Source organism: Pagrus major, chromosome 2 (genome assembly GCF_040436345.1).
Source record: "Pagrus major chromosome 2, Pma_NU_1.0".
NCBI lineage: Eukaryota > Metazoa > Chordata > Actinopteri > Spariformes > Sparidae > Pagrus > Pagrus major.
Window position 1 is genome coordinate 33,906,655 of NC_133216.1, and position 27,266 is coordinate 33,933,920.

Here is a 27,266-nt window from a genome sequence, read left to right on the forward strand (position 1 = left end):
TCAGCCCGGTCATGCAGTGGTTCACACTGTCACCACATGTTAAAATAGTCTGCAAACAAATGTAGGAGGCATGGTCTCATGGATACATAGTGTGTGACAAGGTGGGGGTAAGGGATACAGGTAGTAGTGGCTCACAACAGCTCAAGGTAGATAAGAGTGATGTGTTAGTGTTGTCAAGGTGGAGGTGGGGGGTCGTCAGAGAAGGGGCTTGTTAATCAAATGAGAAAAACTGGTCAACTTTAAAGGTTAGTCCAGTTTAAGTGACCCTGGGTCGTAGTTGTCACTAACTCGGTGGCTAACCCCTTTCACTTTAAACAGCTGGTGGCAAGCAAGACAGGCTTGGCCTGGTTCCTGGAAGTGTAGCAATTAGCCAAAAGTGTACACACAATGCACTGCTACAATAACAGCTATAACATTACTGTAATTGTGTAAGTACATCAGTGTACTAAAAGACCAGCAGAAACTCTAATGAACAGAGTACAAAGTAAATGTATTTGTCATTTTTACAACACTAGGGCTAAAAAAAATCTAAACTAGGTTTGAGTCTTTTTATGCTACATTCACAAAAAGATCTATCTAAAAACAATCTATTTTATAAAATGGCATGTGGAGAATGAACTGAGGAGTCTCACAGCCTGAGGATTGAAGCTGCTTTATACTTTGGTGGTATGGCAGCAGGAACTTCTGTATCATTTGCCAGATGGCAGCAGGGTGAACCGACTGTGGCTGTGGCCATCTTTTAGTATCCTTTGGGCTTTTTGCAGACATCTCACTTCACCGATATCACTGATGCTCTGTAAATGGGTGCCAATGATGTTCTGGGTGATTTTAATTACCTGCTGCAGAGCCCAGTTTGTGATGTTTCCAGTAAGGATGCTTTCTATTGCTCCTCTGTAAAAGTGTAAAAGTACCAGAATTTGGCTCCAGAATTTAGTCTCCCTAATTTTCCTTCAGCAGTAGAGCCTTTTTTTTTTTTTACCCAGGGTGGCGATGTGTGCTGACCAAGATCGGTTCTCTGTGACGGTCATTCTGAGGAACTTAAAACTGTTCAGCTTCTCCACCTCAGCTCCACTGATGTAAACAGGGGTGCGTGTCTTTGCCTCCTTTTCTCTAAAATCAACAATCAGCTCCTTGGTTTTGCTGACGTTGAGCAGTAGCTTGTTCTCTGTGCACCACTCTGCAAGATTTCCTCCCAATATGAACTCACATCGTTGTTTGTAATGCGGCTGATAATGGTGTTATTGTCTGCATATTTTGCCATAGACTTCTCTTGATGTCTGGGAGTGCAGTCCTGGGTGTACAGTGTGAACAAGAGCGGAACAGGAACAGAGCACACAGCCCTGGGGGCTCTGGTGTTGAGCACTAACATAGAAGCGGTGTGACTGCCAGTCCTTACTCTCTGGGGTCTGCCTGTGAGGAAGTCCAACATCCAATTGCTGAGTGTGGTAGTCAAGCCCAAAGTGACATTGTATTAAATGCTAAGCTGAATCAACAAACAGCATTCTGATGTAGCTGTTCTTATTCTCATTGTGTGTGATACCTGATTGGATGGGAGTGAATATGGCATCCTCTGTGGATCTGTCTGAAAGTGTACGGGTGAGGGTCCAAGCTGGTAGGGATGTTGTCTTTGATGTGTCTTTGAGAACCAGTTTCTCAAAACACTTAATCAGGATGGTGGTAAGTGCAACAGGGCGGTAGTCGTTAAAACTAGACACAGCAGACTTTTTAGGTACAGGGATGATTATGGCTGTCATAAGGCCTATGAGAGTGGGATGTCAAAAACATTAGTTGTCACTGTGAGTCTGCTGCTCCTATATGGTGTGTAATTGTGTGTTGGCATGACATTTTTTCTGAATATTAACACTCTACAGGATGAGTGAGTGGATGTACAGTATCTCATATCAGAACTCTGGTATGAAATGCTGCTGTGGGCAGATGATGGCAAACTAGCTAAAGAGGAGACAACACATCTGGTTAGCATGAACTGCTATGCTCCTTGGAGACCCATTTGTTAGTGCAGGTATGGTTTAATGATATCAGGCAGACGGCCACATACGAGTTGGCAGTGAACCACTGGGGCAGTTTGGCAGTGAGAGGTGGGCCATCTGCCAGTCTGGAAAAGACACAGCCACTTGCACAGTCCACACTTCATGTGTCATGGGTGACACGATTATGTTGGATGATAATCATTCTGACAACAAAGCTAAGGTAATAATATTTTGTGTGTTATACTTTTCAGTTTGAAAGATTAGCGGCAAATTTAAACTGCATAAAAAAAGTGTTCGCTTTGTGTCATTTATTCCACTAGATGTTGACTGATTTAAAAGAGGATGCTCTGTTACTGCTGCTTCAACAAAAAGCCTCTGTGATTATTGCCACACCTACAGTATAGACCAAACTGAATATAGCAAAGATGTGACAGCAGACAGCAGTGGAACAAACTGGCTTTTACATCAACATTTTATGTTGGCTAAGTTGCTTACAATGGTATATCTTGCTGTTGGCTTATTATTATGAAGACAATAACATAGCTAGTTTTCTGCCTATTCCGATTTGGAGAATTTTATAATATAATCCTTCTTGCCAAACAGAATCACAAGCCTTTTTAAAATCAATAAAACATCCAAACATTTTACCCTTGTTTTTTTGGTGTGTGTGATCATTAATTGGCGTGTGTAGGGTATAAACGTGCTCGGTGGTGCAGTGATTCGTTAAAAAGACAATTTACCCTTTACTCAGGACATTGTGTTCCATAAGGAAGGCACTGATAATGTTGCAAATCTTCCCCAAATCACTGCTCATGCAAATGCAGCATTGGTTCTTAGGGTGCATTTTATCTCAACTCTTATGTATTGTGGAAATAAGCCCCCGGCTCCAGATCTCAGGAAAGCGAGCTGACTGAAGAACAAGATCGAACAACTGAAGCAGGGCCTGTTTCAGCTGAGGGCTGCCGTGTTTCAGCATCTCTGTCCTGAAGCAATCAGGTCCGGTCAGGTCTAATTCTTTCATTGTAATTAGGTAATCAAGAGGGTCTGATTATTTTTGATCGCTGATTCAAGGATTGTCAGTTTTCTTGGATTTAAGATTTTTATGTGAAATTTCATCATATAGTTTTCAAAATAATCTTTCCAGAGATTGCCATTTTGTAGAGCAAGGTTGTCTTTTTTGTTGTTTTGTTATTTCTCTTAGTTTCTGATGATGATGTTGTTTTTTTTTATATGCATTCTCTCAGTGATTTAACATAAGTTTGTCTCAGGTATGTGTTTTGTGGCTGACGGTGTTTTAGGTTGGGCTGCTGTCTTAATTTCTTTGACATTTTTTCCATTCCTTGTTGTGCCACTCTTCCTTTGTCAGTCTCTGTTTGGATACAGAGCTGTTCTTAGTCACTTCCAAAACAAATGCACATGCTAGCCAGATGAAGATCTTGTGACATTCTGTGATGTAAATCTTTGTTTCACCACTTTCAAACACTGACATTATTGTTATTAATGTATTGATTTGACAGTAAATCATTTTCAGAACATCAACTTTTTCAAGCATTTCAATAAGTACTGTACATAGAGTATGTAGTTTCTATTGCCCAGTCTAACTTGGCAGACACCTAATATATGTCTGTTAGTACAAAAAGTAACAAGTAATGTAAATCCAGTGTATTTACAATAAGGCAACCCCGCTCTGAGTCAGCTAATTTATTCATTATTCCAAATGATTCCCACAATGCACGAAGTACATAGTATAAAAATAAAGATATAGATAATAGATGAAGTAAGTGACCCAGTGTGTGGGTTGGTTAGACCTGTGTGTGTCTTGTCCACTAGTATAAACAATGTAAAACAAGACGCATTAGTAACATTAGCAGAATGAACACCACAGAACAAAAAAGTTGATGTGGAACTTTATCTGAACTTGGGAAAAGCAGGGAGCTAAGTATAGACTGACACGCACCAACACTTAGGCAAGGTTAAACTTCCTGCAATATCTGCCAAGTAACTTCTCTAATTGACAGCTCAAGGCGCTCTCTGTTCTTTATTCCACAGACATTCACAGATCTAATTAACAAAACCATCAGCCTGTCTTTTTCCTTGCGATTAGCTGGGTGTTTTTATCTCAAAGAGTTGGAGTCTGGCAGTGTCTGACTGCTGCTTGGCAAGGGTCACTGATACAAACAGTCAAAAAGATCAGCTCCTCTCCATGAACAGAAAAATATTTCACACACTACAACTAGTGAAACTAAGAAGTGGGAATACTTGTCAAAACAGCGGAACAAAACACCACTGACTTCTCCATGCCCACCACAGCTTTTGTTAAAAAGGTAGGTGAGTAGAATGGGAAATGCTTTCTTATTATCTATTTAATTGAGAGCGTGTTCAAATGAAAAGACTTGAAGTTGTGACTAGAAGCAAAGATTCCCCTTGATAGTTCAACAAAAGATGCAAAAGCCCAAAGGTCAAACTGCCCATGGTGAGAGACACAGCTTTTGCTTTATTTGATGTAAAGCATGCAGTGTTTTATGTCAATTTTAAGGGTTTCTTGCAATTGGCTGGCGACTGCCGCATTCCAACAAAGATTTTTCCTAAGGTTGAGGTTGAAACATGATTCAACTAGGGCAGGGATCTTCAACATTTTTCAGGCCAACAATCCCTTAGCTGATAGAGAGATGGAGTAGGGACACCCTTCTACATGTTGTATAAAATTATGTTTCATATTAAACTAGGCCTACAGTAATGTGTAGGGCAGCCTATAGTGCCATGTATAAACAAGTCAGCAGCAGTTGTGTGGCTAATGCAGGGGGTGAGGCTAACATCCCTTACAATTTCTCCGCTGGTTTCTGAGATGGAGGGTATGTCAGAGACTCTTCCTTGGTACAACGATCCACTGTGTCTCACAAGAATGTCCATACGCTTGGGATAATAATAGATAACTGGCCAACATGTTTAAATAACATGTAGTTAGCTAACCAGTTTGTTGTTTTTGATAGGCCCTGCAGTTTGATTTAGCGTACAGTTAGGTTAGCTTGCTCACATGATTAGATGACGAATCATTGGTAGATTTTATGGCTGGGACAATATGCTTTTCTTCTGATTCAATACTATCACAATACTGCAATTCGATATGTATTATGGTTCTTAAGTATTGCGATTTAATATTGTGATTTATTGCAATTTTTACTGGCTAGACCATGGAAAAAAGAATCATACATGTCTACAGTCATAAGACATACTGTATTTATTTCTTATTTCAGTAGCATCATTGCTGTACTTAGTTTATTTCCACAGATCATGTAAAATACTGTATATACCTGCAAGTATGAGTGCATGTTGTTTTATGTTAAACATGTGAACTACAATGAATCATTGATTGAGATAATATTGTTGCGACCCCAATGCTAATTTACGTTAACCTGTTTACCATTATGTGTTAGCATCAAGCTAACGGAGTAAGCACTAGTCATTTAAAATCAATTCAAGGGGTGCCCTGGTTGCTCAGTTGGTAGAGCGTGTGCCTCATATACGGAGGCTGTGTCCTCACCGGGGCGGCCCACGTTAAATTCCAGCCTGTGGTTGCATGTCATCCCCACTCTTTCTCCGTATTTCCTGTCACTATCTGTCTGTGTTGTGTAAATTATGTTATTTTTGACAAATTAATCTATGCTAATAATTTATTGGTTTCTTGTTAAGGTGTATTTACAGTACAGAAAACAGGGAGATTTTTCACCAAAACATGAGCAACAAGGCATTTCTATGAATATGCTTGTTTCAGATATAGGGGTCTATCTGCTGTTAAAGTGGCTACCGTTTGAAAAGTTACAGCGTTAAGGTCTAAGGTTAACAGTCTTTATTTGTATAATGAGATGGAAAGTGTACGTGAGCATGTGTATGACTCCACTCACCCGGCTCAGCCCCATGTGGTAGCTGCTCTTCTCCAGCTCCAAGGACTCCAGCAACTCCTCCACTGCCTGGAAACCAGTAAAGCAAACAGTCAGACAGATAAGCAAAAGTCACCACTGCTCGTTCTGGGCCTTACCTCTTCATGACCACATAACCCAGTTGCCCAGAAGATGCTAGCCTGGCACCATAGCAACAAACACCATGTCACCTTAACACCAGAAAACACAAACACCTCCCCCTGATCTGCCTGAGGGGACATGATAGGACATAACAAGTCAGACAGAGAAGCTTCTCAGGTCCCTTTTCTGTTTCATCTATAGTGTCAACTCAACCTTTTAAAAGACAAACTGCAGATTGTTTGGTGGATAGGGCTCAACTCAGAGCGTTTTCAAGGCTGATGCTAGAATATCAATATCTGAATAATAATTTGGTTGAATGTGTTGAATTAGGCTATTCGGAGAGCCTTAATCCACTTGTAAAGAGCATGTACACTATGTCATGTCAGTCTTCCGTTTCAATGATTTCTACAGCTCTCATGTTTCTGTGATGGAATGAGTGGAACACATACTAATTTGTCACAAAAATACATTCATGAAGTTTGGTTCGGTAATTAATTTATTATAGGTCTATAGCAAAATGTGACCAAATCTGCTGGATCAAAAATATACATAAAGCAACTTGAATGATCAATTTTGGTGATTATAGAAAGTTGTGTTATACAAATTTGCTTTGTAACATGGCCTCTTAACTTCTGCTGAGTGATTCTGATTGATAACGACTGATGACTCTTCTGGGACCATTTTAATAGGGCTTGTTTGATACACCCACTAGACTCAGCCACCATCACAGCTCAGCATTGATCTGAAAGTGTGCATTATTGATTTGAACAAGTCAGTAAAGTCATTTGGAGCCATTTCAAAGCAGTTACAGGTCCCAAGAAATCCACCAGTTGTCAGTCCGAGTGCTGTTTTGAGTTGGCCATTTTTTTTTATTTGTTATTCTTAACTTAATGTTTTTGTTCAGCTTTATAGATTGTCAGACACTGGCATCCTTCAGAGTATAAAGCCAGTGTACCACAGTCTACAACACTGTTTTAAAGACCTTTTAAAGCATGTAGATTACTGAAACTCTCCAGTGATATGATAATAATATGCAATGGATCATCAGGCACTCCGGGGACAGGTTGATGACAGGAATGTTGTGTGATGTGGTGGATTGTCTCTGCCGTTAGCCTGGTTGGTCTGAAAAGCTCTTGGCAGGTACACCATCTGGCTACTGACATCATGGCTACATCACACTATAAGGGGAATTGACAGAACTGGGCTGTCAGCAGCAGAAAGACAGGGCTTTTTGTTTGGCAAAAAACAAAAAAAAATCTCAGGCTCAGCAAACCAGTATTCTCTTTTTGTCACTTTCTCTTTCTGTGAAAAACAGTTCTCTCAGATTATTCCTCCAATTATACGCCCTTCTCTGTCTTAGACCGCCTTCTTTCATACATCTTGCTTTCTTTCTTTCTTTTCTGCTGTTCATTCCCATCTACCCAGAGAACTGGGAACCATTAGTTCTTTCTGAATGGGCTATCCTCTCTGATCTTATCGACCAGGAACCTTGTGAGCCACTTTAATGCCAATGTGTTGTGGTTTGTTAAAGAGAGGATAGCTTGATCTGATTAATTAATCCAGTTAAATCTTCTCTGTTTACAGTGACAATTCACTTCAGTGTTCTTTTTAAATATTCATCATTTAAAAAGACACATGCAAAGAGGCAGGCACTCAGTTAACTAGATTTCACCTATAAATATAACAAACCTTGGCACATCAGTTGAGAAGGCCTTAAAGGTAAAGTGATTCTGACAAAACATTCATTTAATTTGAACTCAACAGCCAAACAAATAAACCCCTCCCTTCAATGCTCCACACTATGCCCCTTATATTCATGGATGCGCCGCGCCAAGGCAATATCACTAACAACTGGGCTAGCTGACCAAAAGATAAATATGGTGAAATCCAGAGCATCTATTGGCCAAAGGTAAGTCAAACTCAATAGTAGGGTTGTACCGATCCGATCACGTGACTCGGAAATCGGGGCCGATCACGCCACTGAAGACTCGATCGGGACTCGGACGTTACGACCCGATCAGAGATCGGTTTTATATATATTTATTTAGTCATTATTTGTATTAGATTGTTGATATATGGGCTATTGGTGATTCAAAATAAAAAAAATAAAATGAGTATTTACTACCACCGTTTACGACATGCGCATGCGCAGAAGACCAGCACGCCAGTTTGTTTTGAAGCGGAGTGGCGAGTTGTGGCGCACCATGTCTGCTGTGTGGAAGTATTTTAAAGTGAGTGACGAGAACGATGCAGTTGCAAACTGTCAGATATGTAAATTTGGGATATCGAGGGGTGGTAAAATATAATAAAAAATAAGGGACACCTTGGATAGTTTTCTTCGATCTTTTTAATTTTTTAAATGTATTATAAGAGTATCGGATCGGGACTCGGTATCGGCAGATACTCAAAAATCAAAGGACTTGGACTCGTATCGGGGGCAAAAAACCCTGATCGGAGCATCCCTACTCAATAGGTAACATTACACAGGTGAAGCAAGTAAAATACTGTATTTTTGTACTAAGTTGGCCATGTAATATCTCCAATGATATTTATTTATCATTAGTAGCACATTGGAATGGTGTTTTCCCTGTTGCTGATTGGCTAGAATAGTGTTGTTTGGTTTCGGCCCCATTTACAGAGCAAGTGCTGTGTACGAACACTAGATTTTTTTTTTCAGCGCAAACAGAGAACAAACACAGCCCATGAGGAGGTATTCTCTGAATTTGACAGAGAGTGTTTTGGATTAGAATTGCTGACTGAACTTTTAATGTAGATATGTTCCAGTAGCCCCACCTTTCCTCATAAAGGCTAATCACGCCTTTGTGCAAAGCTGCTACATACTGAACAGAATGTAGAGAAGACATTTATCATATGCTTAGGGATGTTCCTAAACTGTTCTGCCTCCTATACAAAAGGAATGGAAAGATAATGAGACAAGGAAAAAAAAGTGGAAAGAGACAAGAAAATAGGAGGGGAGAGGGAGAGAGAAGAGCAAAGAAAGAGCTCTTCCTACTGCCGGTAATTAATCAGTACAGTAGCCGTATGCTACCAGCCTGCGCAATCATAATTAATTACACACAAGAGTGCTCTTGGAATAGGAAGAGGACAGCAGAGAGAGGAGAGCAGGAGGAGAGGAGGAATAGAGGGTTTCTGTTCACACCGAGAGATTAAAATGTGAAGGGCAAGTAGAGAAATACTGAATCTCCAGACATTACAGTTTCAACATTCTACCAATTCTTTTGGCTGGCAAATAGCTGGGATAGCTGGGATTGCTCCGGCATCAATATTGATGCAGGAGCAGCAGAGAAATCTTCACTTTAACTCCATAGTATGGAGAAAAGGTCTCAAAACACTGGATCCTACATTTCAGATAATGTAACTCAATAGTGTTAGAACCTCCCTGCCCGGTAAACAGCAATGTCTTTAAAACGATTCACCTCAGGCAGGCTTTGTGTAGTCTCTAAACTCGAACTGAGATTCAATAACCCTGATGACATCATCAGGTTTTTTTTTTCTATTTTAGTGGCCAGATCTCCTCCAGTGCAACAGAAGATATTTGTTTTACAGATTTCGTAGTACTAATAATGACATATAAGCAGAGAAAGGTGGAGTGCCTCTTGAAATTTGACAGTTTTTAATTCTGTGTCAGTAAACACTGCAGCTATTGAGAGTGACCAGTCACTGTTATGCGGATGACAGACAGATGTACCTCCCCTTAGAGCCTTACCACTACTACAAACTAACTGACTTCAATAACTGTCTCCACATCATCAAATCCTGGATGTATGCAAGCTTTTTCAGCTCAATGAAAATAAAACTGACGTTATTTTACTTGAATCTCCTTGAAGCACCCGACCAGCATTATTTATCTTCGTCTTGGCCCATTGGCCCATCTCTGAACAGTTGTTAACATACTGTACTATAAAAGTAAAAAATTATGTGTGGTTGGTTAACAAGCTTTTCAGCAAAGAAAATATGTACAACGTAAGTTTCATTGAGCACAGTGTTGATGATTGACATTTGCTGGTGAAACACATTCAGTTAAGACAGACCAGAAGGTTATTTGATCTGGGACACTTTAAAGTATGATGTGCACATGTACATTTAGGATTTGGTTTTAACAACCGACCCCACTGTGTGTAATTAAGATCAAGAACGAAAATGTGGTATAATTCATACTTATGGAAATCTCCATATTAAATATTTAAATATATTTTAAAATTGGTTCTGTTAAAAACAGTGTAATGTACCTCCTGAAATAGAGAAATCATACAAGAAAAGGTTTTGAAATAAAAATCATTGACTTAAAGCAAGATTATGTTATTGTTGTTATAATGTTATAATATGCTATAATGTTACATTATGAAATTGGCATTTGGTGAGATTTGGCGCCCTCAACAGTTTCTGAGTGCAACACTACTGTCATAAATACAAATCCCGGGTCTATTAAAATGTTGTCAGACGTAATGTAGGTGCTGACTACAAACAAAACTCATTACGTCATAACAATGTTATGTCTTGAAAGCTTGTATGTATGTATAAGTATACATGTATGTAACGCTGTGATGCTACCCTCTCACTGAATTACATAGTACAGGTACATGAAACAGGTGATAGTGGGCCAAGTGGCTGAGACACCATTCACCCTATTACAAGACACTGTACCATCAAAATGATTTTGAAGCTGAGTTACATAATATTACTTTAAGTAATGTAAATTTTTTCATACACCCTATGTTTCATTATGATTTGCATTTTTCATGTCTTAAATTATCTTTGTGTGTTTTTATTGTGTTTATGTTTCAAATTTCCTGTTGTGAAAAATTAAAGATCTGAACAGATGTGAACTGTATAGACAATATGTGCATGTTTGGCCATCTGCTTATATTATTTCAATGATTTTGTTTGAGTTTAATTTATTCCTTCTGTTGTCTGTTGTTCCTTCTTGTTGGATTCATTTCATTTTTTAAAAATCTTATTCTATTGTTTTTATATAGTGTCAGTTTTTCCTTCTGTTTTTATTCTGTGCATATTTAAACAGAATAAAAACATTGGAATAAAAAATTAATTCAGGAAAAGCAGAGGTGGGACGTTACACTGGATAAAGAGTAGGTGGATTAACAGCATCAATAATTTTCAAAAAAAGCAACTGAACTTTCATCTGTCATGGCAGACTGAAATCATCTCAGGCAAACTTTTTATAGATAGCATACAGGTGTGCTTGGAATACAAGGTCAATGGATCGTGTACAGGGTACGAGGAGTTCACTTTGTATGCAGACCCAAACCAACATTTATTATATCCTACTAGTACTGTGTGTGTATCCAAAGCCTGCTAAATCTTCTTCCTCTGTGCCATAGATCTTCATTGTTATCCAGAAACCATTTAATCATTAAATCAGTAAGCCACACTTTTGTACTAGGTGAACTGGTGTATTGGTGTTCCTTCATCACCACGAACACATGACTCAATCCCACATACACTGTCAACCTGCTACAAATATTCACTAGAGTCCCAAATTAATCCACGGCTAAAATCAGTACCCAACAAATGCACTATTTCTTCCTGTTTGAGTAACGTTTGTGAAGCACTTCAGTGGCCCTTTAAAAAAACAGTAAAAATAATAAAACTATACATTTGTAAGCTGTGTGGTTTTTACTGGACATTTATGTCTTTAGTAGGAACTAATGGGCTTGATGCTGAGACCCACAGACAGGTTTGAGGGACAGACAAGCACATTGCTGGTTATGGTTTTTGACATAGGAAAATTATACAGTAAAATAAATTAAAGACAGCTTAATGCTTTCAAATCCATGCCACTTACAAGGTTACAAGGTAAATGTATTGTCTTTTCTTTTTTTTTTTTAAACACAAGGGTTTAAATTACAAAACTTTGAGTCCTTTGTGCTACATCTATTTTAGAAACGTGTCTTCGAGTGTTGATGATGAATTGAGGAGTCTAAGCGTGGGGAATGAAGCTGTTCCATAGTCTGGTGGCTACTTGCTACAACAATCTGAATCATCCCTGTTAGTAATGCATTTTTAACTACTATAATTATTGTGGGGAATGCAATAAAAGTTGGAAAAAAGTAGCAAATATCAATTCAGCAGTCATGGTCACACACAACGCACTCCAGAGTATCAGGCTGACCCTGTCAAACACTCACCCTCTTCTCATCTGTAACAATGTAGTGGCGGCCATGCTTCTTGGTCAGATGAGGTGTCAGGACATCAAAGCGCCTGCGGAACTCAGAAAACACCATGTGGTCTGGGTATCCTGGAGCCAGGGAGGCAGCAAAACAGAGAGGAGAGCACAAATATGCCAAACAAAGAGTTAAAGGATTGTCCACAGCTAGTAGAGAGCCAATGGTGAACTGTTATTTTCAGGAGAACTACATAAAAAGAAAGACTTCAAAATACTTCAGAGCAAAAAGACACATTTGTGAAGGTTTGACTGGTGGAAATGCACAAGGTTACATGTCTTTCTCGAGCTTTAGAATAGAATTACACTGACAGTACAGTGACTTCAGTGAAGTGTTACATTGGGACAAAGGGATAAAGCATCTAAAAGCTTACACTTTTGACTAAAGACATAAAAGAGTAACTGGTCCTTTTGAGAGTAACAGCAATGGGTCCTAGATTATTGGAACCCTTTCAGAATCTCTATCACTGGAAATTAGTTTCACTGGATTCAAAAGATTTGGGAAAGAAAAGATTAATCTATTGCTCTAGATGGATTAATAGCAGTACAGGTAAGAGGACAAATATGTATTTTTGATTTTGGGTTAACTGTCCCTTTAACAGGTGTGTGTGTGTGTGTGTGTGTGTGTGTGTGTGTGTGTGTGTGTGTGTGTGTGTGTGTGTGTATCACATAGGCAGGAAAAATTGCAACAAAATAAATAATATAAATTGGAGTAATATGTGGATCAGGAGTTGAAAGATCAGAAATACAGTGCATTATGTGTGCCTCCAGAACATATACTGTATATATATTTATATACAACATAAATTCATCAGAGAGTACATTGTGTGTTATTGTAACTGGCAAGCAATGGAATTAAGAACTACGATGGCACAGGGGACAAAAAATTATCTTAAACTCAATCATTTTTCTTTTTTTTGCACACCCATACAGGTACTCTCAATTACACTTAAATTCAACAGAAAATAAAAGCCAAGGACCCAAAGTCACTTTCTTACCTTGCCTGTAGATGCGCAGAGCATCCAGCAGTTTGGATCCTCGGAGCTGTGCTCTCAGGAGGCCCACATCCAAAGTCATAAGGCCTGAGTCTGGGCTCTCTCCATGCGTCACACGGGGCTCACCTCCTCCACCCACTGCCTCTGCTTTGGGCAGTAGGCAGTGGACAAAGTGAACCCTGGAGCGACGCACCATGTCAATCAAAGCATCCTGAAAACAGAAAGGAAATGACTAAATATATATATCAGATATATATATCAGATATCATTGATAGAACAACAGCAAAAAGTCACTGTGCCTTCTTGTATTTTAATCCCGACATTTTCTTTACATTGTGGCCATCTGTGTTGGATGGAAAAATAGCAATCTAGCTTCTTGCAAACTACAGTAGCTGCATGAAGCAACTCGACATTTTTTCTGTCTCTGCACACCCACACAGGTGTTGTCAATTACTCTGGTACAACATAACAACAACAAGAGTAAGGAAGACGTCAATCAGTGAAAATTGTACACATCCACAATGTTGTGAGAGGAGGTATACTTAGGAATCATGTAGATCATATGTGGGTGGACTATGAGTGAGCAGGGGCTGTTTTAGGCAATTAAAATATCCTCAGTGGAATGCAAAACCTCTTCAAATGCTAAAACTCAATTTAACTCAAACATTATTTCTTTAATTCCTCTTAAATGTTAGACAGCGTAAAACATTTTTTTGATACAGTTTGTACAGTACAGCACTGTATCACTATAGATTAGCCATGTCTGGTGGCTGCACGGAGACCAGTTCAAAATTTCAGAACTTCCTCTTGGATGATTGTTGAGGTATTGAGACCCAGTTGTGAACTGGGGTAAGCTAACAGTCTGAGGAATGGTGGAGCTATTAGATTTGCACCAATGCTTACTTTCAATTTCTAAAAGAAAGGATACATTTAAGAATCAAGGTATTCTTGCTGTTCATGCAAGTGCATTCTGAGGTGACTCTTAAATTGCACAAAGCAGCAATTTGGTGGAGCTCTCTACAGTAGCTGATTTAATCTTACTTAATATAAATTAATAAAAAAAAAAAAAGATGACAGTAAATTACTTCAGCAATGAACCAGTTTGCAATTGGTGTTGGCTGACACCTCCAAAAGCTAACCGGTGGGGCTTTTTTTTAGGAATGAAGCACAATGTTTTAATTACTTGCTCCAGTCTGTTCTCACTGGCCCTCAGCTTTCTAAGGTTGACATTGTAGATACCCCTCTAGCATCACTTCTTGAAGCGCCCCTCTAGTACAGTAGTATAAAGAGAGACAAAGGGCCAGACTCAGGGTGGCTGGGGCGCTCAGGTGAATCATTCACAGGACTTCCCCTCTTGAGACCGAGGTTCGTGTTCCATTTGTGATCAAGAGTCAAGAGTGATTTGTTCTAAATTTATGTAACATAAGGAGGGTTGACCCGAATTGGCAGAGTTGGCAGGACTGAGATGGTGGCAGCATCTTTTCCACATATATTTTCAGCAGTTTCATCTCATATAAGTTGCCAAAGACACTACCTACTACCACATTACTGTTGTTTGTTCTTATAACATTCCTTTGAAGGTTGAAGTGTGGGAAATATAGTAGCTCAAATAGCGGCAGCGGCTGCCGCTAACATGCCATGGCAGCTCCTATTCAGGGCACCTGCCACTGACTTTCCACTGCCAATATTTGAGCTTGCTGTCCTGCAAACTCTGGCTGAAGTGGCACTGGGACAGTAATTCCAGTTTCCAGTGTGGCAGCAGAGTGCAGATTATTAACTAAATTATAATGGCCATAAGAAGTCATCTGTTTGAGGTAAAGACCTATAGTGGCAATTGCTCTGTGGCAATCTCCCTTTTTGATTATGCTTAAGCGAGCTGCGAGCACCCGGTTTAAGTCCATGTGGACTTAAACCGGGTTTAAGTAAGTTGGGTTCAGTTTAATTTCTTGTAAATGGTTTGTTCATATTTTAATTGTAACTGTCTAATTCTGAAAATTGCATAAATAATATTTGCCGTTTAGGCACAATGGCCATGGCGTTTTCATGCTCTCCGCTGTCATTGTGGGGGGAAAAAAATAATCTGCTTCTTGTGGTGTTGACATAAAGGTTCCACACAGTGGTGTCTCAGTTATTTTTTTTCTCTGCATGCCCTTATAAATTCCTAATCTGTAAGTTTTTATTCTGTATTAAATGTTATTGTTGTAACATTTAATACAGAAATTAACTGCCATTAAACAATAACGGCTATGTCTACATCATAAAAAAAAAATTATAAATAAAATTCATCATTTCATTTTCTTGACCGCTTTATCCGTAAGGGTCGCGGAGATGTTGCCGCTTTATCCCCCCCTTTCAGGAGGTTGCAGGGGTTGCTGGGGCCAAATCCAGTTTTCATATGGGCGGAGGCCAGGGTATATCCCTGGACGAGTCGCAAGCTCATCGCAGGGCCCTCTGACGGCAGAGGCTGCCACACAAGGTGCCAACTGCCCGTCAGGAGCAATTTTGGGGTTCAGTATCTTGCTCAAGGATACTTCGGCATGTAGCTCGGTTCTGCCCAGGGGAGCCGGGGTTCCACTGAGCTACAGCCGCCCCTATAAATAAAATGATAGGTTAAAATAGATTATGAAGGAATTTTTACGACAAATTTTTACGACCCCTTAACCTGACCAAGTACTGTGGTGCCTAAACCTAACCAATCTGACCGTTTCACAATGTAAACAAGGGTCCTTAATATGTCATAATATGTGAGCTATGTGTCAGCAAGCTCTATCTTGAAAGTCTAACCGTACGTTGTATATTACGTAGTATTGCTTACTTAAGTGTGTAGCCCTTCACGTGCAAAAGTGACACTAGATGGGTAGGTATGGCATCGTAGTTCGAAACTTTAAGCCACTGACCGAGCTGCCGCATTTGACAAGTTGGGAGTGAGAATGTGTTGCTGTTTCGTCTACTTACCACTTGAAGTTTGACCTGGATGCAAAGGCTCTTCTTCTTGACGGCAGCCACGCCTGTGGTGAAGGTTTTCCTCATGCTGGTGGCTCGTCGCAGAGCAAGCTGGGAGCTGCCCTCCAGTCCGGCGATGGAGCCTGACAACACTGTGGCCCCACTGGCCCGGCCCATAAACAACCCGCTGATGTTCTTCCTATGGTAGCAGAAGAAGAATGGATTGCTCACTGCCATCAGCAAGTGATTGATACTACAATATACAGGGAGCTAAGCTGGTGCATTAGTGGCATATTCTACTGTTTGGAGACCCCTATGTTGGCAGCTGCTCACTGCATCATTTGGCTCACAGTGTTGCCTGCTGCTCTGAAACCGTGGATCTCACTTTTTCTAAAGCCTTATGGATACCGCAAGTCTGAATTTGGTTTGGATTAGCTGTTGTATGCAACAAGACACAGTATTCTAAAAAGTACAGTAATTCTTTGGATTATGTGGGTTAAATGATAACTTCTGACCTATATTGTTGTAATAATTCTAGGCAGAAACCTCAGAGACAGATATCTCAAAACCTGGACAAACTAGAATTCTAGAATTCTTCGTGAGTTAAAGGTGTCATTGATAACATTGATTCAGCCACTAAATGTGGCATTCCAAGGGCGCCAAGGTAGCTCAGTTGGTAGACCATGTCCAACCTGTGGCCCTTTGCTGCAATCAATATGAACTTTGAATATTGTTATACAGTTGACTAATGACCAGGAAAGTGTTTTTGGAGAACATTATGATGTCACAGTGAAGATGACCTTTTACATTTTGCATACATAAATGTCATCAAATTGGAAGTTTGTGTCAAATTTTGTCATAATTAGTGCATGAATTCTTGGTTTATTGCCAAAAATGTGTGAGGTCACAGTGACCTTCATCTTTGACCAGAACAACTGCTGAAACAGTTCATGCCAAGCGGAAGCCTTTGTGGCTGAAAAAATGAAGCAATGCTTAAGTACTAAAAGCTGCAGTTCCTCAAATGGCCACTTGAGGCTGGCTCCAAAAGTGAATCAATCCCAATAAGAGTGAGTCACTAAAATTAAACTGCCACCAAAGCGCCACCTAATGGCAGATCGGTAACACCTTCGTCAGCTATCCTCAGGAGGGCATTGGCAATAACTGTACCAAGTTTTGCATTAATCCAACTAACCGATGTCGAGATATAAAATACTTGAATTTAAAGAGCGCCACCTAGTGGTCATCATCCAAATTTTTTCAGAGAGCCTCAGGGTCTCATGTGGAAGTAGAAACTTGAGTTTCATGTCATTCAGACAGACCAATGTGGAGATATGCAACACTTCCTGTTTGGAACATGGAAAATGTACAGGAAGTTGTTATTTAATAACTTGAGTATTCTTTGGAATATCAAAATTCCTATGACAACTTTGTGTCAGGAGGTTCCACAGATGCTGTGTGCAAAGTTTGGTGCAAATCGGTGAAATTGCCTGGGAGGAGTTAGCAAAAGTAGATTTGCAACATTGTGCGAATTTGCGCAAAAATTAGGTAACCAGAAATGGGTGTGGCCTATATCACAAGATTCAACACAATTCAGGGAACGCGTGGATATAAGGTTTTTGAATGTGTGACAAAGTATGTGGGAGTCATGAGCCAAAACACACTTTCCTTGATTATAGCACCACCTAGTGGTGGAAGTTCACGACAACCATAGATTATCAAATTTTTCGCCAAGCCTAATGTGTTTGCCAAATAAAATCGCGTTTTCGTCCATGTTCAGGTAGTGAAAAATGCGATCATTTCCGACAAAGAAAAAAAACAATTAAAGCTGCAAGCAGCGATGAACGGGCCCTCGCAGTCCACGCGCGTCGGGGCATGCTGCTGTCGAGGCTTGTTCATGCAACAACTTCCGTAGAGGAAACAAAACTGAAGGCAGTGAAGCTGCTGTTTCGTCATTTAGCAATAAAAGCGCCACCTATTGGTCGAATTGCACGAAATTTTGTAGAAATGCTAATCGTGCCATGGAACACAATTGCCAAAAGTTTTGTGTTAATCGGACTGTATTTCATCAAGATACACAAGAATGTCTGTTTGACCACAATGTGCAGGAAATTGTTGTTTTATATTTTGGACGTTCTGTGGACTAGCACATTTCTTTTAATAACTTTTTGTCAGGAGGGTCCACAGATGCTGCGTGCAAAGTTTGGTGTAAATCGGAGAAATTGCCTGGGAGGAGTTCGAAAAAGTAGGTTTGCGACATTTCACGAATTTGCGAATGGAAATTCAGTGCGAACGTGGGCGTGGCCCACATCACACAATTCAGCTGAATTCAGGGAAGAGGTAGATATAAGGTTTAACAATGTGTGACAAATTATGTGGGAGTTATTAGCCAAGAACTGCTTTATGTTGATAATAGCGCCACCTGCTGGTCATTTTTGGTGTGTGAGTTACAGGGGCCAGTCTATACCACCCCTATGAATTTCATGTCCATAAGTGTTATGGTGTGGGCACAGTGCCAAATATAAAATGAAACTGCCACCAGAGCGCCGCCTAGTGTCAGATCGGTAACACCTTCGTCAGCTGTCCTCAGAAGGGCAGTGGCAAGAATTATACCAAGTTTTGTGTTAATCCGACCCACCAATATGGAGATATAAAATACTTCAATTTAAAGAGCGCCACCTAGTGGTCATCCACCAAAATTTTGCACAGAGCCTTATGGGCTCATGGGGAAGTAGTATCCTGAGTTTCATGTCATTTGGACACACCAATGTGGAGATATGCATCACTTCCTGTTTGGAACGAAATCTGCAGGAAGTTGTTATGTAATAACTTGAGTATTATTTGGAATTCCAAAATTCTTTTAATAACTTTTTGTCAGAAGGGTCCACAGATGCTGTGTGCAAAGTTTCATGCAAATTGGTGAAATTGCCTGGGAGGAGTTCGAAAAAGTAGGTTTTCGACATTTTGCGAATTTGCGGAAAAAAAACTGTAGGCGGAAATGGGCGTGGCCTATATCAGAAGAGTCAGCATAATTCACTGAATGCATGGATATAAGGTTTTTGAATGTGCAACAAAGTATATGGGAGTTATTAGCCAAAACGCACTGTCCTTGATTATAGCGCCACCTAGTGGTAAAAATTCACAACAACAACAGATTAGAAAATTTTTCGCCAGGTCTGATCTATATTCCAAGTTTGGTGAGTTTTGGGGTATGTTCAGGCAGTGAAAAATGATATCATTTTGGCAGAAAAATAATCACTACAAAAACAATAGGGACCTCGCAGGTTCCCTGCTCGGGCCCTAATTAAAGCTGCAAGCAGCGATGAACAGGCCCTCGCCCCACGTACGTCGGGCTGTGGCGCCGTCGGAGGCCACGCGCCCAGATGTGTGCTCGCCGTTGCCTGTTGAAATTTCCTACCTAAATGGGATACGTGTCACACAAAACACAACAGTGACATCTTCAGGGACTTCCTGTGTCCAGTGGGTGGCGCTATAGATATGACACAGTATTGATGCAGAGATGTATTCAGGGTGAGCCCCTTGCGCGTAAATTTCAAGACGATCAGAGAATGTTTTCGCGGGGACAAAACAACGTTAGGTGGTGCTATGGAGTCTCCTGACCACACCCACCCCCAATCATGTCAAATTATCAAAATTTTTACCACATTTGACGTATGTTTTGGGGTATGTTCAGGCCGCCAAATATGCGCTTGTTGTCGAGGGTGAAGAATAATAAATAATCCTGATACAATAGATAAAATAGATACAGATACAATAGGTCCTCGCACGAGATTCGTGCTCGGGCCCTAATAATTAAAGCTGCAAGCAGTGATGAACGGGCCCTCGCCCCACGTACGTGGGGCTGTGGCACCGTCGGAGTGTGCGCAGCCAGACGTGTGCTTGCACGTTGTCTGTGGAAAGGTTCCTACCTAACTGGAATCCGTGTCACTGAAAACACAACAGTGACATATTCAGTGACTTCCTGTGTCCAGTGGGTGGCGCTATAGATATGACACAGTATTGATGCAGAGATGTATTCAGGGTGAGCCCCTCTACGTGTGTGACCAATTTGATGCAGATGGGAAATTGTATGTTGAAGTTATCAGGACTTCCTGCTTTATGGCGAAGGATTGAATTTGAAGGAAAATGGCGGACTTTCTGTTGGACTGAGGGTATGTGTCCAAGAGGGTTTTTTGTGCATCTGGTCATGATACATATGCATACCGACTTTCGTTAATATGTGTGCATGTAGGAGGCGGGGCTTCAAGTTTGAAATATTCCAGGGGGCGCTACGGAGCCATTTGTTCACTTAACACTGTATTAATGCATAGACCTATTCAGGGACAACCCCTCTACATGTGTGACCAATTTGGTGTAGATGGGAAATTGTATGTTGAAGTTATAAGGACTTCCTGCGCGATGGAGAAGGATCAAAATTGACCGCACCGCCACGCCCACCAAGCACAACGCAGGCTGTTGAAGGTATGAGGATGCTACTGAGTGAATGTGAACTCTGTGGTGTTAAATCTGTAGGACGAGTTAGTTAAAGTACAAGGCATAGACATATTGGGTCAGTACAGAATGGGAAAAGCCATAAGGGGGTCATCGAAATAAACCGCACCGCCACGCCCACCAGGAACAACGTAGGCAAAAGCTTTTGACAAGGTGTCATCATCAAGGTATGAGGATGAGACTTAGTGAGTGTGAAGTCTGTGGCATTAAATCTGTAGGCCAAGTTAAATAATGTACGAGGCTTAGAAATGGGTTCCTACAGAATGGGAAAAGCCATAAGGTGGTCATCAAAATAAACCGCACCGCCACGCCCACCAGGAACAACGTAGGCGAAAGCTTTTGACAATTTTACATCATCAAGGTATGAGGATGAGACTTAGTGAGTGTGAAGTCTGTGGTGTTAAATCTGTAGGACAAGTTAAATAAAGTACGAGGCTTAGAAATGGGTACGTACAAAACGGGAAAAGCCATAAGGGGGGCGTTAGGGGGCGCTACTGAGCTGTCGTGTCGCGCATGAGGGCAGTTGTGATATCGAATTAACGTACTCATGGGTAGGGAGCTACAAGACAAATTTGGTGAGTCTGCGATCATCCTAAAGTCCCGAAAACAGAATCGGAAAAATGAAAATCGCCGCGCGCCATTCAAGATGGCCGACTGCCTGTTGCGGCAAAAATTCCGACAAAAATAATTCCAGCCTAAATCCTTGAGACCCATGACTCCTGTAAATTTCAAGACAATCCAAGAATCCGAGATTCGTGCTCGGGCCCTAATAATAATAAATAATCCGAGCAAATTCAATAGGGCCTCACACGAGATTCGTGCTCGGGCCCTAATAATAATCATTCGAAAAACAATAGGGACCTCGCAAGTTTCCTGCTCGGGCCCTAAATATAGCCGCAAGCAGCAATCTGCGGGTTCTAACCTCTTTCGTCCCAAACCAGCCACCCTGACCCTCATCCCCCGCAGTTGATGACATCGGCCGCCGTGTTCCTCAAAGATCTGTGCAACACATACCCATCATAAGCCCCAGATTTCTCCAAATTGGGTTTTCAGCTACATGCTAATGGCATTTGTGTTATACTTTCACATAGAGACTCCATTTGAACATTGAAATATAAATTCAAATTTTACCTATTGATGTGTATTTCAAAGTTTCAATAGGTATTATAATGTTTAAGTAATCACAGTTCCACGATTATGATAATTTTGGGAGAAATCTCGAGATAATAATGGATGTGTATGGGAGAGGCGGTAAAATATATTTTCTGTAAGGCTTCACAGAAGCAAGTGTGAGTGTACATTTATGATATGCCCCGCCCTTTGCAAGGATATTTTGCTTGACGGCGGCCTTGTCTTTTGACCAATCACGCTCATCAATAAGAGAAATGACTGTCTCGGTCTCCCGATGCCATATACCAAATTTGGTGTTGATAGCATAAATATTTCAAAAGTTCTATTCATTTTACTGTTTTTAAAGTTATGCAAATTAGCCAAAAATCTGTAATAGCGGCTTTCATGGTGCAAGAGGACTATCAGGAGGACGTGTACGAAAAATTTCAAGTCAATAGCACTTATGGCTTGGCGGGGAGAGCCTTTCGAAGTGTACACTCTATGTTATAGCGCCCCCATTAGGCCGATTGGGATCAAATGTTTTGAGCAGCATTTGGATGTCATTTATACTCAACGTACCAAGTTTCATGTCTCTAGGTCCTTCTGGCTGGCCGTAAATTATTAAAACGCAAACAATGACAGTTAATGACGAAGAGGCCATGCCCACTTTCACCTATCAACATGGCAGTCAAGATATTAGTTAATAGTCACCCCTAGAGCATGCATACCAAATTTGGTGAAATTCCGTCCAATGGTCTTTGAGATACGCATGTGTGGCATTTATAGCGCCCCCTATAGGTTGAGCTCAAAATGCTTTGTGAACCTGCCCACCAAGTTTTGTGATGATAGGGCAAAGGGTGTAGGAGTTATGGCCAATCATTTCTAAGCTCCGCCCATTGCAGAAATTCATTGGTCCGTGGCGGCCATGTTTTTTGACCAATCTGGCTAATTTGTAATAGAAACTTGTATTTTCATCCCCCGAGGTTGTATACCAAATCTGGTGTTGATAGACTCAATCTTTCAAAAGTTCTATTCATTTTACTGTTTTTCACATTATGCAAATTAGCAAAAAATCTAGTCAGGCGGACCTTTATGGTCCAAGAGGCTTTTTTGTAGAGCACATTGAGCTGGACTTGTGTGTCAAATTTCAAGTCAATCAGACTTACGGTGTGAGGGGTGTGGCCTTCCGAAAAACGCATTTTCAAGCCTTAATTACAGCGCCACCATCTGGCCGACTGGGCTCATATTTTAATAAAAGTTGATGCACATCATTTCCAATCATTGGGCCAACTTTCAAGTTTCTGGCCCATTCCAGCTCACGGGAATTTGAGCTCAAGCGGCAGACAACAAATAATAATAATAATAATAACATTAATAATAATAATAATAAACCGGCACAAACCCCTTCGGGGTTAGAACCCTAATAATAATAAAAATAATAAACTGGTACAATCTTAGAAGGGTTCTACCCCTTCGGGGTTAGAACCCTAATAAACCGGCACAATCTTAGAAGGGTTCTAACCCCGAAGGGGTAGACCCCTAATAATAATAATAATAATAATAATAATAATAATAATAATAATAATAATTATAAACCGGCACAATCTTAGAAGGGTTCTACCCCTTCGGGGTTAGAACCCTAAAAATAATAATCATTCGAAAAACAATAGGGACCTCGCAGGTTTCCTGCTCGGGCCCTAATAAACTGTATATTGTGTATGTGTGTTTGCTGTGAGTATCAATACTTCTGGGAGTCCTGCAGCAGTGTGGCAGCATTCTGGGCAGCAGGGTTGTGCTTGGCATGGTTCAGCCATCCCTGAGCGTTGTACTCCACCCAATCTGTCCCGTGGCTGTGGCCAAGCAGGAATAGGTGAGGCTTCTCTCCTCGCAGCAGCAGATTAGCTCCTGCATCCACACAGGAAATTTTCAATTTATGTCAGGAGTATAGACAGTGCTGTCTGTTGTTCCTGCAACCTCCACAAAGCTTCTGTTCAGTGCTTTAGCAGGCAGTGACAGGTTGAGGCCTCACCTTTGTTTTCTCCTTGTGCAGAGCCGTAGTAGTTGAAGAGTCTCTCCAGCATGGTTTCCTCTGAGCCCCCAGGCTGAACAGCCTCCTCCTCCATCAGCCACAGAAGGCCCCGAGCCTCATCTGTCCTGGCCAGAGTACGCACCTGTGATGGAAACCGACAGCCACAAATTCTTCCTCACCTACTTTTGCATTCACAATCACTTTTCTTTGACCTTGACGGAAAAAACACTGATGTCAAGGCAAGATGTACGTACAAATATTTCTTCAGCACTTAAGCCTGCAGTTCAGAACTTTAGTCTCCCCTTTCTGGTAGTGAGAGTGATTACACAAACACTGTCAATGTACTTATGATGCCATTGGCTCCACCAAATAGCCTACTTGCTAAGGTTGCTCACCCATTATAGTTGATTTATCTGGTGGTAATAGGCTTAATCAGCCCTGTGTGAACTCGTTGGGCAAGGGCTTGAATGTTACAGATGTTTATTTATATATCCAAATATCAAACACATTGTAATCATTACATAGTTAAATACCTCGGGTCGTATTCAAAGACATGAACAATGCAAACATGCAAAAAGACAAACATCAGAGGGCAACATTATATTTAGCAGTTCATTCAACTTTGGCCCTTTAGGATGGTTACATTAGACTACCAATCACAGCTTGCAATCTTTCACAACTTGTGACGTACAGGGATGATGGGTAAAATGCCAGGGACTGACTTCACTGTTGTACCTCACAGCACCATTGACATCATTCCTCTTCCTCTTCATCATGTTTACAATTGTGTTTCGAAGACCACTTTGTGCCCCTACTGGTCAAGTCACATAATACATTGTAGAAGTTTTTAACCTAGACAAGAGAAGTCTTCTAGATGAGACGTTACTAGGCATCTCAGATGCTGCATCAGGTGTCTATAATGCAGATTATAGAATTGATAGGATTGATTGATCACTCTTGATTCCCTTTCCACTTACTTTATATTTTTTGAATATTATTACCAAGTTCTATCTTGAGTATCTTAAATACTGACTCATTTGTTTTTATTTGTTTGTCATTTAAGTGCATGTGTACAGGTTCCCTTATTCAATATCTATTTAACACTAGGCAAAAATTGGCAACCATAGCAAGGTATTCTAACTTTCTAGATTCAGCAACTTTTCCTACAATCCTTCTAACATTGTGAGCCACACAGCAAGTCACAGAATCAGAGCTGAGTAAGCTAGCAAACTGTGTGGACAGTCAACACACTCACAAAGGCTCACAGTATTTGGCCACAGCTGAAATATTTGCAGCCATCAACAGTGACGGCGAGAAGTCTTTCTTTACCAGTTAATGTAACAGTATTCTAGTAGAACAGTTTTATTAATGAAAACTACAAGAATAGCCATGGCCTGCCATCTTGCAGTAGTGGCACCAAAAAGACTCCTCAGGTAACCCAACGACTGAAAATCTTCATTTTACTTATATAACTATACACATTTTGCACAGAAACTTATTATTGACACAACGCACACTCACTTTGGACAGAAGAAATACATTTCATGGCGCGGAATGCAAAATGGAGGAAAAGAGAAAAAATAGCTATGAAGGAAGGTGTCAAAAGTTTCAATCATTTCAAAGCTGAAACACTCTACAGTGTGTCTAATGTAAAATCAAACTAGCCAACCAAAATAGCATGACAGTAATGCTACAGCATTTCTGCAAAAGCTTCCAGTCTACACATCCACTCCATGGAGCAGACCGGACACAAGGTAATGTTAATGTTAGATTTAACGTACCAGTAAATCAATATGAGTGCTCGTTAAGATGAAGACTAGGAAATAATGCACGATAATTATGGCTCCATGTTATGGCTTGTAAACCTAAATCATTTTCTTTCTCTAAGTTAGTTAAGTTTTGTGAAATCCTGAGCGTGAGCGTCAGCAAGTATAGGGCAACCTTTCAATATGGTAAATACATGAGCATTAGCTAGTCCAACGAACTTACAGTTAATGTTAGTAATTCTTCTTTCAGTGTTTACAAAAAAGTTGCCCAGTTTCTCCCTTTTTATTTCTTCTTTGATGCTGTATTACTCATACTGTATTTTCATCACTGTACTAAGGTTTAAGGTACTGTGGTGGATGGAAGGTCATTAATAAAGGTCTTCACAGGTTATCTGGGTTTGCAGCAAAAAAGACCTGAGTTAGGCTGGGGCCAAGTAATAATCAGTCTTGCTTGGAATGGCAAGATTGGTTCTGGTTCTTTTTCTTGGGCAAACAGCATTTTGGAGCTTTTTTTTTTTTTGGAGCACATTTGTTCTTAAAGGACTACTGCATATTCAGGTGATATCCTGTGATTATTTGGTAGCTTTAAAATGTGATGTCGCTGCCCCTGGTTCCTGACTTAATTTCCTTTCCCAAATTCTCCCAAAAAACTACAGCTGGCTTCAACATGACCTTACTATCCAAGGCTATATCCTGCATCAAGTGAATCCTGCTTTGACATTTTTGGTGGACAATAAAACAATGTGCAAAAACACACAGGTTCACTTTTAAATAAACAGTAAGAATAGGACAAAATATACAGAAAGGGCCTCAATCAGAATAAGAATTTGGCTCACTGCCATTGGATTCTCAAATGTGTGTGCTTGGCAGAGATCAGACTCTAAATAAGGAGGTGGAACCTCTGCAAATAGGCAGCCTTTGATCAAAATAGAAGGTTAACTGAGTCTCAAGGTCTTTCAAAATCAAAAAAGAGATGCTGTATTGTGCTGCTGAAACCTAATTAGCAGCGAGGTGCAATCTAGATCCTTTACAGAGATAAATTCCTAATAAGCTGTCATCTGACCAGAAAGCACCGGCCACAAATTGCTGCCTGTGAGATAAAGTTTATTTGCATTTCTATGGGTCTTCTGGTTGTCCTTTTAATGTCACAATTTTTTGCGTCAATCCTTTGCTACCAAGTCAGTCAATTAAAACAAAATACGGTGTTACTTGTTGCCTTTAAAAGGACATTACAAGCATTTTATGCCTCTGTTGTCGCAGGAAAACCTTGTCAAAGCCTTCCAAAACCTTAATTAATGAAATAGGTTTATACACAAAAACTAGAATTAAATTAAAATTAAAATTAGAGAACCTCTTTAGGACTAAACACAGAGAACTGGACTAAAAGGGTGACCTGATGATGGTGCTAGATGAAAAGTCAAGGATTCAGCAAAGTTATCATCCTATGGGGGATATGAATGTCACAGAAATCTATACAATAGTTGTTGACACATTTCACTTAATGTGACAAATGTTACCTTACTGTGGGACTATAGGATAAGTCTTTAGGATACATGATTTGAGAACTATGAATATGTGTGCCAATCTATCAAGTCAAAGTTGATGGAAGTCAACAGGTCTCATCCTCTGGGCACCAGATTGACCAGAATGCCGATCCGTAGAACCATGCTGCTAGCAAGGATGAAAAGTAACCTAACCCTTACCA

General features: G+C 40.4%; 1 protein-coding gene across 2 annotated transcripts in view; it reads right to left on the reverse strand.

The window, feature by feature from the left end:
- Window positions 1-27,266, reverse strand: part of myo18ab (myosin XVIIIA b) — a 210,286-nt gene that overhangs the window by 77,714 nt on the left and 105,306 nt on the right. For both annotated transcript variants that reach the window (XM_073480324.1, XM_073480333.1), the window contains exons 16-21: window positions 23,796-23,937; window positions 23,512-23,671; window positions 16,160-16,346; window positions 13,208-13,415; window positions 12,175-12,284; window positions 5,891-5,956 (exon numbers count right to left, since the gene is read on the reverse strand). In XM_073480324.1, coding sequence (XP_073336425.1) covers window positions 5,891-5,956; window positions 12,175-12,284; window positions 13,208-13,415; window positions 16,160-16,346; window positions 23,512-23,671; window positions 23,796-23,937 — 873 coding nt within the window. The remainder of the gene's footprint in view (window positions 1-5,890; window positions 5,957-12,174; window positions 12,285-13,207; window positions 13,416-16,159; window positions 16,347-23,511; window positions 23,672-23,795; window positions 23,938-27,266) is intronic.